This window comes from Scomber scombrus, chromosome 6 (genome assembly GCF_963691925.1).
Source record: "Scomber scombrus chromosome 6, fScoSco1.1, whole genome shotgun sequence".
Taxonomy (NCBI): Eukaryota; Metazoa; Chordata; class Actinopteri; order Scombriformes; family Scombridae; genus Scomber; species Scomber scombrus.
Window position 1 is genome coordinate 3818591 of NC_084975.1, and position 15922 is coordinate 3834512.

The 15922-nt window shown below is 38.1% G+C and overlaps 1 protein-coding gene across 1 annotated transcript in view; it reads left to right on the top strand.

The window, feature by feature from the left end:
- Nucleotides 1-15922, top strand: part of LOC133981888 (leucine-rich repeat-containing G-protein coupled receptor 5-like) — a 28097-nt gene that overhangs the window by 1800 nt on the left and 10375 nt on the right. Inside the window, exons 2-4 of the mRNA XM_062420755.1 lie at nucleotides 429-609; nucleotides 9279-9350; nucleotides 10289-10360. Coding sequence (XP_062276739.1) covers nucleotides 429-609; nucleotides 9279-9350; nucleotides 10289-10360 — 325 coding nt within the window. The remainder of the gene's footprint in view (nucleotides 1-428; nucleotides 610-9278; nucleotides 9351-10288; nucleotides 10361-15922) is intronic.

Here is a 15922-nt window from a genome sequence, read left to right on the forward strand (position 1 = left end):
CAAGGTGAGGTCACACCCGAAAAGTCTTGGAGCTCAGTCCGAAATAGGAAAGGAAAGGACTGTGATGAAATATAATGCATGATGATAAAGAAAGAAAGAAAGAAAGAAAGAAAGAAAGAAAGAAAGAAAGAAAGAAAGAAAGTCTATAAAATTAAATTAAATACATTATTCATTAACATTAACATGATTCTACGAGACAAACAAAACCTCCAAAGTGAGTTGTACAGCTCTGCAGTATACATCAGACACCACCAGATGGCAGCACACCTTCAAAGTAGCCTGCTCAGATTAAAACTACCCCCCTTACCCCCCTCTTCCCCTCCCTCCGACCCCCTCACACATTATCCATTATGCCGAACATGTGTGTCTCTCTGCCAGATCTCTGCAGAAACAGGAAGCTGCTGGTCTGATGTGAGTTTCCTCTGCAGGTATGATGCACCTTCTGGTTTTTGTCCTCGGCTCAGTGGAGGTAGTTGAAGGCGGGGGGGCGAGCGGGGACTGCCCCCCTCCCTGCAGGTGTGAGGGCGATGGGATGCTGCAGCGGGTCGACTGTGTGGATGTCAGTCTGAGAGATGTTCCCTCCAACCTGAGCAGCTTCACCTCCTCTCTGTGAGTACAACTATAAAACTAATCTGCACTCACATTTAAACTGTTTTCATTTCACAGTCAAGAGTTTATTTTAATGAGAAGAAAAAGTCACTTTAAAACAAACTGCTGGTGTTTTATGCTCTTTCTGGATTTTATGTTTGAAATACTTAAAAACATTGTCCTCGGATGAAAGGAGAATTTCACCTCAGCAACAGAAAAGCTGAAGATTGAGTTTAATTTAAAATATAATTTGAAAGATATTTTCAACTGTAGCTATGAAGAAAATGTTCATTTATCTTTTTCCACTGAAACAGTTACAGTTTTGAAACATTTAAAAAAGTTATGAAAAACTTTATAAAGAACTTTTATTGTTTTTTTTGTGTCTTTCAAAATTAATTTAAAACTAAACAACCTTGATTGAGACATAAAAAAACATATGTCATGTATAACATGTCATGTAGATGTTGGTTCTCCAATCAAACAGTGTTGTTCATCAGTTTGCTTTTTGGAAATATCACATTTTATTTAAAAAGTTGTTGAAATATTAATTTCTTTATTAAAAAGTTATTGTGCCGACAATACCTGACGCAACCTTTAATTGTTTTCACCTGTTTGATTCAAGAGTAAAGTCACAGTTTTAAAGTCGAGTCTGAAACACGAACTCAAGCTCTCCTCAACTTTCTGTTTTCAATAAGCTACATATACTTTATATACATTATAAAATGTTTATTATGTTTTAATTAAGTTACCAAAAAACTAATAAATTACTGTCTGTAAAAAAAACCTCTTATATGAGGGAGTAAAAAGTAAAAATAACTTCACAATCTTAGGGTACTATTCATATTCACTAGATAAATATTCTGAACATCTAATTCTTGATTTTTAAAAACAGATGTTCACTTTTTATTTTATCAGAATATCAGTGGATTTAAGGATTCATTTGTGATTCAAATTCAGAAAATATGAACATAGTTTTGTACTGAAAAGTGACTTATTGATAGATTTAGAGCTCAACAAAGCTTTCCAATCGTAAGATGATGTTCTTGTAACAAATGAAGCTCCTTAAAGCAAAAATAATCCTGTAATAAAAACAAGTTTTCTGTGTTAACAGGTCAAATAAAAACAAATCTCTCTTCAGAGAAACAGACAAACTTATGTTTAATTATCAGGAATTTGAAGAGGAGAGTATTAAAAACGCACAGAAAATAGTAAAAACACACAAGAAGCGATTAAAGGCAGCAGCTCGATAGAAACACCGACTGAAAAACATCAACAAGACAATTATTAGTTATTTAAGAATCAGCCGTAATTGTCCTTTAAAGATGGAGACATTTAAGTTGCTCATGTATCAATAATTTATCTTTTTGAAATGTTTTGCAGGATGATATATGTAAAAACACACTGCCGATATTTAAAATTAAGCAATAATTAATTATTCCAAATTAAACAATAATTTAAATGCGTCATCCTGAATGAATAAATAGACGATGACAGATGATACAGAATTACAGTCAGATTTACGAGAAGTCGTGTGATGCTGTCGTCTCGTGTTAATCTGTTCTTCATCATTTATCGTCGGCATTGCAGCAGAGTTTGTGTGTTCATCTAATTATCAAAGCTAAATAAAAAGGCAGAAAGTTGGATTTTTATACACTTTGATGCTGGAAAATGTAATTCTGCTTTTTTTGTCTCATTGTTTAAAGTTTCTTTATGTGTGTGGATGTTAGAAATAAGAGTTTTTTATGTTTATTACTCTAAATCACGTCACATTCATTTTTAATGAAAAAGTTACTCTTATTTAATACTTAATTGTCAATATACATAATAATTAATTAAGTCCATGTCAGCTCTGTTGTTTGTAAATTACAGTATATACAGTTTAATATAGGGAATCCCAGTATTGACATTATTCGTGAGACATTGACTCATGAAAGATAAGACAAATATGTGTCGATATATACAAACATATACTGATACACATCCACCTGTAATACTTCCATTTTTTAATTTATGTTTAAAGCTCAGACATTCAGCACAAAACACGTTATAGAAATATTTTAATTTGCGTCATTAGTTCTTTCTATTTGTTATTCCTCTGTCTTCTTATAATTAACTTAATGAACTAATTAACCTAAGTCAAACAATTTCAGTCGACAATACTGTTTGACATTTTAATGCAGTTTTTGTTGGTTTTTTGTTTGTTTGTTGTTGGGTTTTTTTTTTTACCTACAAATAAATAAATTAAATCAATATCAGCACTCATCATCTTTGACCAGCTATGGTTTTATCTTTTCAAAACTAGATGATTTCCTTTTCGTGTTTTATTTGCAAAACAAATTCTTTACAAGAATGAATTAAATTTTCTGAGATAAGAGTAAAATAACTGTCAGCTCTGAATTGGATATTTTTCCGTAATGCTCTTTTAGAAATTGTTCATTTCAGTTTTTACAGTGATGTCAAAAAGATGAGTCAGGAGTGATTTATTAGTTAACATGACATTTAACATTATCTTGACGTCTCACTAAACAATGACTACTAAGAAATATATATAATATGTATATAAAATAATTTATACAGTCTTTGCTACTAACTGAAACACATTTTCAGTATTGTCCCAATTTAATAAGTTTTTAATAGAATTGTTTTCACACAGTATTAAGTTTGCATTTTTCACATTTATAAAATAAACTTTATTTTATTAAAATAAAATAATACAATGGAAATTATTTCTATGTGTTTCTTTTGAACACTAAAACTAACTCTATTCTTTTTTTTCAACAAACTGGAGACACTTTTTTTTCTTTAAATTTAACATCAGTTTTAATGGACAACAAAAATATGTTAAACCCAGAAAAATAAAACAAAACACATCAATCAACAATCTTTATTTATAAAGTGCCAAATCACAACAAAAGTCATGTTGAGGCATTTTTCACATAGAGCAGGTCTAGACTGAACTCTTTAATTTAATAGTAAGAGACCAAACATTCCCACATGAGCAAGCACATGAACATGAAACATTTTTAAGATGAAACAATAATAAAATAACTGCATTTATACAACATTATAACAGTGCTTTAAATGGGAAAATGAATCACGATCATTCAAGATTCAACAGAGCCGTAAAGTACAGAGTGCCAGAGCCCGACTCCGAAGCTCCGAGGCTGCGACACAGATGGGAGACTGGGTGAATTTACAAGCCATGATTAAGTTTATATCTTAACATAAAGAATATTAAAGAACGAAACAAACATGGTAGCCAGCAGTCAGTATCGTAAACACGTATGGATGCATGAAAATGTACAGAAACGAAACAGAACAACAGCCGCGCCCGCGATGGCGGAGAGGGATTTTCCCGCGGGGGGGAAGCGGCGCTGAGAATTGTATGGAAAACCACACTGTATCCAGGTGTGGCTCATGAAATAGGTGACAACTCTCCCCCCCGTGAGACCCGGTCCCTGCAAAATTAAATAAAACCAGCGACCCAAATCGATACAGGGACACCTAGTGGCTGGAGTGGAGCGATCGTTACGTTCCAACCCAATAAAAACGGAGCTCCCACCAGAAATTCCAGCAGACCGCAGCTATACAAATTTCCAAATAGGCGACTAAATAGCCTTAAAAATACAACTGATCCATTTTCCCAACTACTATATAAATGTCGCATACTGACCGGTTCTGCAGCGACGTCCCCAGTCAGCCAACCGATCTCTATCCTGCAACTCAGCAACTCAGCAACTCCGACGCCTGGAGAAGCATTTTCAGAGTGACAACGAAGAGAGAGAGATAAGAACGGAGGGATTGAACCGTAAAACGGTGAAGGCACAACATTTAAGATCAAGGTGCTCTTAAAAAAACAATCTGCTACAATATTTTCAGAGCCTTTGATGTGGCTGATATCCAAGAAACAAAATCCATCGCATCAACCTGCGGTTTGGGCAATAAAAAGAACGCAGAAAAGTTATTGGGTTGTGGTCCCTGTAGACCACCAGAGGAACACTAGCAGAGTCAATATAGACTTATTGGGTTGTGGTCTGTGTGGAGGAACACTACTAGAGTCAACATAAACTACAAAATGTTATGTCCAAATGAGTGCAGGTGTCTCCTTTTCTATCATAAAAGAATTGAACTGAAAAGAGTTTGAAAAAATTTGAGTATTAACTTACAGTGAAACAAAAAAGCTCCCGCATCAACCTTTGTAGGGTCGGTCCATGTATGGAGCTGCATGAAAAGGAGGTGAACAAAGAACAGATTTAACATTTTCGAATGCTTGCTGACAAGAAGCTGACCAAATATTCTTTACTTTATAGTAAATCTGCCAATGGAGCTACCACAGTTGAGACATTTTTACAAAAACTGCGGCAGTAACCCACAAGATCCAGAAACCGCCAGAGTTCCTTCTTAATTACAGGCACTGGATACTGCTCAATTGGAGTCACTTTCCCCTCTACCGGCCACACGTTCCTCTGCCCGAGTTATATGACCTGGTGGCCTTGGCAAACTCACACTTTGCTAAATTAATTGCCAGGCGTGTATCACCCAGATGAACAAACAATTCTTCTATAAATAAAAAGGCTTTTCCCATTTATTGCTGTAGATCACATAATCCAGGTCCAGTTCAGACACAACCATATTCAGGTGCTGGAATGTGGCCGGTGTATTACGTGATCCAAAACTCATCACTGTATCATCAGCGAACCTGATGAAGGCAAACCTAAATGTGCAGCAGTAGATGAGTGTTTGGTTTGGTGACCCCATTTACCTTACAATAGTCTGTGCAAAATCTAAGACTTGTATCAGATTGACCCATTATTAAACAGATGAGGGTTCTGCAATACTGTTCTCAAGCATATATTTCATCTCTGTACCCATAGCGCTTTTCTCTTTTTACACTGGGTAAAAAGCACTGTTGGATTGGTTGCGCCTTGTTAAACAAACATCATGGATAACTGTTAATAAGTGCAGACAGCTCAGAACACCTGTCCTCAACAGATACCCAAATAGAGACTCCATATTAGGCAGTATTATAGAGGTCTTTAACCGGCCACTCAACAAATCCAGGTGGTGTAACTCCATCGTCCTCCTGTGCAGAGAAAAAGTAAGCAGACTAACTTCCTACTGAAACTTAAAGCTATTGGTTCAGTTCTTTTTCACTAGAGGGTAAAAGCTGTGAGTGTAGCAGGGTTTCAGGAGATTCACATGACAGAGTTGGGTTGATTTTCTAAACTTCGACACTGCCATCACTTAGGTTTGATTTGAAACTTGGTGTAAAACTGGAAATAGGCCGGTAAATTTAGCCTGAAATGGAAAACTGACATTTGGCAAGGAAGCAAGAACCAGGTCACCAGGACTAAACTGGCACTGGGTCATAAAGACGCTTCATTGTCTCCTGTGAAGAGGTTAGCTTTTCTTTAGCTGTCTCCCCATCTGTGTACAATCAATTTAGGAACCCATTAACTTGATCAGGTTATAAGGAGGTTCTGCTCACACCATGGTATCATGCAGCAGAGTGAGAGGCCCATTCATTGTACACCCAAACACAAGTTAATCTGGACTAAAACTGGTGTTTCCCTGCACAACCTTAGTAGCAATGGCTACCCTTCTTCCCAATCCTAGTTCAGTTCAACACAATTACCACGCAACAGAGACTTCAGGGTCTGGTGAAATCTTTCCAGAGCCCCTTGACTCTTGGCATGATATGTGATAGTTGCCTTGGATCTGTTTCAGCGCTTTTACCACCAATTTAGCAGTAATGGAAACACAACGGATACGCAGCCGGATAACTTGAACTGTGACACATTATTGTAAGCAAATAATTGCTACCAGACATGGAACGAGGTAAAGGACTCGCACAGTCACGTATCAGAAGCTCAAATCGCTGCACAATTGCCAGATTAGGACATTGAGGAGCTGGTTTAATGCTCTGATTTGGCTTTCCTATCATTTGACATGTATGACGCTTGTTGATATACCTGTACACATCCCTCTCACATTAGGCTAGAAGACATATCACAAAATGTAATCGTATGTCTTATGGTCTCCCAAATGACTTGTCTAATCATGAGAAGTCCTCAACACCTTATTATGAAACTTGGAAGGGATTACAATCAGAAAACCAACAAAGTTTTCTCCATGCAGCACCAATTTCCTCACCAACAGTTTATTCTGCAGCAAGTAACCATTTGCAGGACTCTCCCCATTATCAATGGTGAGGACTGGCTCAGAGAAGGACCAACTCTCTGCTCTGCCACCAGGTCAATACAAGAAACAGACGAGAGAATCAGGAATACCCGAATCTCCTCTGCTCCACCCTGCTCAGGTACAAGCTCAGACTCACAGCATGTGTCAATGCACAAGCTGTAAAAACACAAGGGCAACACTGAGCACTCATCTGGTTTTCCATTAAAAGAGGGTGAAGGCATTACTATGGGAGGTGGCGAACCATTGGTCCATACCTGGCTACCAGCCAGGTCCACGCCTTAAGTTGGCAGTGCAGGACGCAAGCCCATAGCGACCTCATCTTGGACCAAACCCAAGTTAAGCACCAGTCTATGAAGTGGAACCGGCGACACTATTAAACCCCTTACCCACAACAGAACATGGTCTTAATTTCCTGGGAAAAAAGGCAACACAGAGCTCACAATGTATGAATTAAAAGCCCCAGTATCTAACAAGCTGTTAGTGACAAAAGCTGAGAAATCTGACTCCTTCAAACTGTATTTCACTCCAGCTTCCACCTGCTGACGGGCAGAAAAGGCAGCAAACACAGTCAATTTAACCTGTGAACCACTATTCCCACATCTAGGATAATCAGCCTTCCAATGTCCCCTGCCTTTGCAATAGCTGTTACATATTTTGGTCCAGGTCAATCTGTATCTAACCTGGTGTAGCCCTTCACCAGCAAGGACCACACCAACGACAAAATGCGCTTAAATGATTTATTAAGAAAAACAATTGATGAGCATGGTTCTTCTGCTTGCTGACTGCATTGTGGGGAGGTTTCTAGGAAGTACACCATAGCACCAGGGCAGCGCGGACCACCTCAGGACCCTATGAAGGAGAGGAAGAAACAGGAAGAGAGAAATAGGGTGGCAGAATATGAGAATGGAAGGGGTGCTAGGTGGTATTTATAAGAATGGCCAGAAGTGCTCCTGAATATTCGCTGAATGAGCTTCAAATTCGGGCTTACCAAGGCAAGCACTAGGTCCTTCCTCCCATTTACCTGTTGCACAAAAACTTACTGCCCCCCCCCCCCCAAAAAAAAAACAAAAACAAAACAACATCACCCCAAGCCCGTTACTCAAGGTCACCACTATGTGTAAGCACATATTAATCTACCAGTTTAGCAACCTCTGTGTGATCATTGATACAGACAGAAATGTGGATGGGAACATATGTTTTTAACTGCTCTAAAACAATCAAGAGCCTTCAATGTGGTTCACCACCAAACTGAAAGAGTAACTAACTCCCTGGAAAACTCAACATCCATTTGGTTTCCCAGTTTTTTCCGATTTCCAGAACCTCTGCCGATCCACCTCAGGCACCAACTTGGAAACCCTTAACACTTAAGTCTTGATCACTGCATAAATATCCAACATCATGCAGATACTACAAACACACTGACAACCAGTTTCACTCATGAAATCACAAGTCTCTGCCCATCAAGCCAATTACTACAGGGCCTGAATCAGCAGAACCAACAGTGCTCAACAAATCTGAAATGAGTCAAAAAGGATAGGACCAGCCCTCATTAGTCTTTCCGATTAGGGTGCATGTGTCGGCTGCATGATCAAACCACGTATTTGGTCTTTTAATTTAGAGGGCTTGTTTGTTATATGGGAACATTTTCAGCTCACGTGGACATTTGTGTGGTGTATTTACGTCAATTAGCATCTTTGCATTGACTTTGTATGTAATTGTGCCACATCTAAAATTTGCTTTGCATTCTGTCTCAACACAAATAAAAGCATGATTTGCCAAAACTTGTCCCACCTTACCTGACCATACCCTGCTGTACATATCAAGGTGTTGCAGCTGAGTTAATTAGTCCACGACGGAACGAAATTCAATACCTAATTAATCATTTAAGTAGTTTATCAACACAATTGTTCCACTTTCTTTACAGTAATGCCTCAGATTTTCTGCTTTTCTCTGTTTTCTGTCACTGTGAATCGGATGTTTTGGTTCCTGTAGAAGTGATTTGAAGCCAAAACTTTGAGCTCTGGGAACTTTTTCACTCTGTTCTGACATTTATAGACTAAAAGTTGAATGGATCAAATATAAAGACAGATGAATGGACGGTGAAAACAGGACACCAGATGACTTTTGGTCCACATCCTCAATATGTGAAGGTGCTAAGAACATAAGCCTGATGTTCAGCTTGCTGACTGGTGGGATTCGGCCTGTAAATACACAGAGAGAAACCAAAGCAGAGCAGATAATCAAACTGAGGGATGGATGTGGGAGAATAGATGAACTGACAGATCGGAGACGCTGCCAGAAACACTAAACACGTTGAAATGAAACTCTGCGTGTTTTATGGATCCATGTTATTAGTTTGGATGTCCGTCCTCTTGCTGCTGCTTTTCTTCTGACTCAGATTAACTACTGAGCCGACTCAAATGTGTTCATGTTGTTTCCTTTTACCTTAATTAAAATTCATTAATCTTGCTTCCTGTTTCTCTCTGCAGCTCGCTGGCAGGAAACAACTTGACAGAAATCCCCAAAGATGCTTTTACGGGTCTCATCGGTCTCAGAGAGCTGTATGTGCTGCTTTTCTCCTACACGTTCTGTACATACATGATGTGATTTACAGTAATATGACGTGTCTCTCCTTTAGATTGTATTAGTGCAGCTGGTGCCAGAAACACAAAACACACTATTAAAACTTAATGAAAATCTCCCTGATCTAAATAAAGTAATAATATAATAAATAGTTCCAGGCAGCACTTGACATAAGTGTTTCTAAATGATAAACTGGTGTTTCCTGCTGTCTGTTTTCTTTCTATTAAAATAATGTGTCATTGATCGCTGTGATGCAGATTTATGAGCTGATGAATTTGTTTTACTCCAGATAAAAAAAGATTTATAACCCTTCTATTTCTTTTAGGCACTGCTCATTGAGAACAGCAACGTACTGCTGCCACCAGGAAAACTATATTTTCTATTATAAATATATAAACATGTTACATATCATGTTATATACAACATAACACGTGATCACAAGAGCAGATCTTGTTTTCATTAGTTCTGTTGATTTGGAGAATAGAAAGGTGAGCTTCAGCAAGTCACAGTTAAAACACATAATGTGACTTGATTTGACAATTAACAATATATTTTAGAGATTTGATTAATAATGATAGAAACAAGTTAACTTACAGAGTGAATCAATATCTCCAGACCTCTCAAATGTCTGTGTTCCACTGCTCTGGCTGCTGAGTTCAATAAACTTTTATTGGTTTCAAGTCAACGTGGCTGCATTTCAAGAAATCAATTAACCTCTTCTGAAATAAATCTTGAAATGAGTCAGTAATAACCAGTGATTTTATCTGAAAGTGCAGAAGAGGATCTTACTAAAAACATCTTGAAATAATTTAGTTTGACAAGTTGAAGGTTCAGCTTTATTGTCATCAAACAATATAGAAACGTTTTTATATTTGTGAGTTTTATTTGTGATGTTTCCTCTCGTCTCTTCACGCAGAATGCTGCAGAACAATCATCTAAAGAGAGTTCCCTCTGAAGCGTTGGTGAACCTGAGGAACCTGCGCTCTCTGTGAGTCACGTCACACAGCTTTAAAGGACAGTGCTCATTTTCTCAAAACACCTCATATTTCCTGTAAAATTGAAGCATTGCATTCAAAACTTCATGACTATACTTATCAAAATCAAACCTTAAGGCACACACTACATTCATATTACCAGATTTATGTCCAACCACCTACTCACTGCTGTGATCTTTGCTGGGCTTTGTCATTATAATAGTTCTGTATGTAGAAAATTCTGCAGGGAGAGATTGTTCAAGTCTACAGAAACACAATACCTTTTCATTTCTCTCTGCAACCAATCAATACAACAAATGCACAGTTCAAACAGCACACATTACAGCGAGTGAACAAAAAAATGCTCTCTGTCGAATACACTAAGCAGAAAAGAAAACTTTGAGCAAAACAATACACAAAAAGGAAGAAAAAAAACAGGAAAGAAAAATATGTTGGCTGCATCTCGTTGTGTAGCTGGATCTGCTCTCCGCAGCACCTCATCAACATCAGAGTCAATATCGTCCTTGGCTACACATAGAAGGGAAGGAGCGCCTTGAGTGTCGTTTCCAGCCCTGAACACCCACATCAATATCATCACGTGTCTCCTCCTCCTCCATTTGCCTGCAGTAGAAGCAAGGCATGTGCACACAGTGCTGGACAGTCATACACCTTCTACTTCCATGCGTAGGGTGAGGAGGGTGGAAGGTATTGAGCAAGAAATCATGGGTGGTCAAGTTTTGAACCAGGATGCTGACATTGTCCCATACTGTTCTGCTCTACATCAAATGTTTTCTTGCAACCAAATGTTTTATAGGTTTACAAGATTAACAATCAGAAGAACAACTTATAGACAGAAACAGCACAGCAAAAGAAAATATGCACAGAATCAAAATAACTGAGTAAATAAAATATATAGCAATGATGAAAAAAACCTAAACAAACCCCGACCACAATATGGGGAGAAAAAAAGCCAACCCCTCCCTTCCACCCTCCTACGTTAAATACGATAACAAACACACACCGGGGATGTACGCTGTTGGTTACCAGCACTCAAAGCGATCAAAAAACCACTGTGTATCCCCGACACACATTCATGCATCCACACACACACAAAAGTACACACATAGTGCAACTAAGAGGCTATACAAAAACCTTAAGAAAGGCATCAAAAGATGAAGGGATCATTGTAGAAGATCTTTCAGTAAGTTGGCTGCAATGCGCCAATTATTTAAGGAAGCTAATTGATTCTAGCTGTAAGGATCCAGCGTCTGATGCTGAGGGAGTGAAGAGGTTTCCATTGTAGCAGCTCTCAGACCAGCTAGTAAAATGCACCTTTTAAAGCTGGGTAATATTAAGATCTGACAAATTATTCAACAGTAAGGTAGGTATAGTCACTGGGATGGTCAATGAGATTAAGGCCGACTAGTCTAGTTGCCACTCAGAGGCCTTCATTGAACATGAAAAGCTACAAAAGGGATTATTTAACATCTGTATGCAGTGGAGCTTACACAGAGTGTCAAAATGTTGTGCAATCTGTCCAAACACATCAGTATGTTGGCTGTGTTGTATGGACCGAGGTTGGCATGACGATGGAGGACATCATTATGTGTGACGCCACGTTGGCCAAGAACATCTAAAATTGCTTGGTTCCTTCCTCTTCTCCTGGTCTTTGTGAGGTTGAAGCCAGCCTTATAGATGAAGATAACTCATTTGAGATCATTTACATTACTCTCTGAACACAAAAGCAACAGTCAATATGATGTAGTTCAGTACAATGGAAAATATGCTGCATTATGTGTAGTGTACTGTAGTCAATCCTGAACTTACATCCATATATTCAGCCTCAGATTCCTTCAGAAATTCTCTCAAAATCCACCGTGTCAAAGCTGCTTCGTGTGAGCAGTTGCTTTCGAAATGGAGAAACGAATACGTGAGAATAAATGTGGAGAGGCTTGAGTCGCCAGATGTTTGAAAATTGTGCTGTCCCTTAAGATGTGGCTTTGAATCTCTCAAGAGTCTAATTGCATTATTTGCCAAAAAAACAAGTTGATTATTGCCACTTCCTGTGCCTCATTATAAACATTTAAACCCTTCCACCATTATGTCCTTGTCTCTCGGTCCAAAAATATAGTATTCACATATGATACCCACAGTAAATTGTGCAGGATCCTTGTGCAGGGCCGAAATGCATGAAGTAAATAAGTGTCACGCAACAACTGATGCATACAGTAAGATTTGTGGAGTCCTGAATTAGTCTAAATGTCTAAGTCTAAATGTTAAAGATGACAGAGGCAACAGGAAAATTGGCTCAAGTTGGGCCAGACTCTTTGATAGCATGGTCCACTAATGTTGCCCAGATTTAATCAGAAAGTTGTCTTTATCTTTGTCCTCTACTTCTAGATCTACCTTTTTCCTCTCGCTGCTATGTTAGCTTCAGCGCTTGTAAAAAGGCGCTCACCTGTGGTCTTTACCTCCTAATTGATATCAATAAGAGCTGGTCAGGTGCCACATATACTGGCCAATTTTACACTAGGTTATGGCATTTTGAAATTACAAACAAGTCACTTTTTTTATATCAGATTCCTGTGTCTTATGTAGAGAACTGTGTGCAGAGTGTTGCAAAAAAGTGTCATGTTGAGATGCAAATTGGGTGCAAAGCCGAAAATGAGTTTAGAGTTTTGGAGACTTAAGCTTTCAACAACTGTGCTTTATGTGTCATGTAAGTGTGCTAGCAATTGAGAAGAAAAACTGTATAATAATAGTCAGATGTCCATATATAGAGACATTGAAACAGGTTCTTTTTCTTTAATTCTGCTCATTGTTTGGCGTCATTATTTCCTGAGAGGTTTATTTTGGATAGTTTTTTTTTTTTAAAGCTACCTCAGAGTGTTTCTGCAGATCTCTCTCCAGTATTAGTTTGTTGTGTTGCAGCTGACAGTGTGACATCACCTACTATAAGTTAACCCTCACATACTGTTTGGGTCAAATTTGACAGCTGTAATAATACCCAAAATGTCTTTTACACGGAAATTTGATGACTTTTCTTAAAGTGTCCAAAAATGCACAAAAATGAAAATATTTTTATGTTCCGGGTCAAATTTGACTATTAATTTTGTTGAATGAATAGTTAATAGTTTTAATAAGATAGTAGTTATGAGGATTTCTTTTTATGATGTAGCAGTGAAGACTGATGGCTCTAATGGTTATACAATAAACCCCACAGCTCCATAAAGTTCTTGTCATTTTATAGTTTACATAAAATAACATTTAACCACTAAAAAGAGATGAAAACATGATTAAAAGAGACAAAAAATCCTAAAAACTACCAAAAACAGACATAAAAATAACTAAAAGAGACTTAAATTGACTAAAGAAACCTAAAAAAAAATACAAAAAAGTTAAAAATCATTTAAATCATTATTGCTATGTTATATTTTCATGTCTTAGGTAAAATAGGACATGATATTGTGTGATAGGAGCTGTTTTTTCTCCATAAATGAGTGGTGTAAACCCTAAAAAATACACTCTCTCTGCTCTCTGAAACATTAATCAAGGCTTAATCACATCAGTCAGATCGACTATTGACGCTTTCTAAACAGATCTGTGGTTCAACATTTGGTATAGACACTTTTTATGAGGGGATTCAACTTTGACCTGGTCTAAGAACATAGTGCAAGGATGTAGAATATGAACAGTATGTAAGGGTTAAAATATTCCTTCTTCTAATATATCTGTGACTGTCACATCTACTGATAGATGTTGTTTTGGGGGTTTACAGACAGGATCTATGCAGTGTGAGGACAGTCTAGTGTTGTACTGGTATATAATCCAATCTTAACTATAAATCTCCACACAAAAAGATAGCTGGTACAGAGATGATGGATGATGGCCGGCGTGCTCCTGAGCTTCCCTCTGAGGTCTGAAGCATACTGGGGGAGTATGAGCATGTTTACCTGATCCCACCCTCCTCCCTTTTGAGTCTGAACCAGATGGGGGTTTATTTTCTTCTTTTTTCTAACCGCTGAAACCGACAGTTAACACCTCTCTGTTGTTTAGAAGTGCCAATCTCTAACTTCACACATAAAAGCAAAAGAGGAGGGTGGAGATGGAGGGTGGAGGAGCCGGGCTTTGGCCACGTGCAGCTGCCTGTTTGTGGTTGTGCCAGGACCCTTTGTCAGCGCATGTCAACACCAGAAATTACTACCATGCAGCCAAAGAATGCGAGGACCTCCCTGATCGAGGCTCCTCTCAGTCACACAGCTGCTGTTCATGTTCATGTTCATGTTCATACGGCCGGCCTCGCAAAAACAACCCAAAAAATCCATGTCAACACGTCATTTAAATGATGCAGAGTCCTTAAACTTGTTATGGTTCAAAGTTATAATAAAGAGAAACTTGCTTCTAGAAACAGGTGACAGCTTTATGACATGCAAACCTCTGTCTGTTTCCTTAGAAATTAGGTTTATATATCACTAAAATGTTTTTTATAGTGGGAAAAAAACTAATCTGTGATGTGCAATTAATAATTCATGCTTTCGATTCTCCTGTAGGGGGCACCAAACACATTCAGTCAGCTGGACATTTAAAGAAAGGGACGAACAGCCTGGAAATGCTCCAAAACCAGAGAGTATAATATATAATAATACATCAATGTCCACAATCCTGAAGCTGAGTTATAACCTCATATCTTCGTCCAAGATCAAAATAACCCTTAAAATGAATCTTATTAAATCCAGGCGATCCCTATTGAGGGTGTTTATACTGGACATGAGTGTGAATTAAATTGAGAACAGGAAATATTCGATCCAGAGCACAAATTAGTTATTTTATTTTCTCCATGTTTCTTCCCAGGCTCCATAGTTTTCCAGTTTTCCAAATTACATGGTGGTAACGAACATGATTTGTCTGGATTTTGGATCACAGACACTTAACTTCACTCAAGATGTTGAGAAAAAACTTCAAAGTGATTTTTTTTCTTTGCAGATTTAACAGCTGGAGTACTTTTTATTTTTATTGCAGTTTTGTTGTTTTTAAACACAAATATTTTGAATATGTGATGTCTCAGACCTCCTGGATTTGCTTCTTTTTTGCCTCCGCGTCTCCTAAACCGTGATTCAGTCTGAGTGACGAGCAAATGTGTTCCAGAGATTTCCTCTGAGAGTCGAGTCAAGGCTTTGATCGCTCACTGTGAGAAAAATGTCTGAGGTGCACGATGGCGTCATCACCGGCTGAGCTGACGGCAGCTGACGAGGAGGTCAGCGAGACTAAATACAGAGTGTGTGTTTATTACATGTCAGGAAAATGATGCAACAACGCTGCATGTGACTAACAGAATATATCCACAGTTCGGCGAGGAGCGTTAAATAATTAAAAATTAAAATTAAAAAGAGTGAATTTATATAAAAAAAAGACATTAAACTTCAGCTTCAGCTTTGAATTGAGGGCTGTGGATTCTCATTCAGAGAAAATATCTTCATGGTCAGTCTGGAGAGGAAATGTTACAGCGATCAAGACCTGTTTCACTTGGAAAAAAGACCTGAGCTTATCCTTTAAAGGCTCAATATGTACGAATAGTC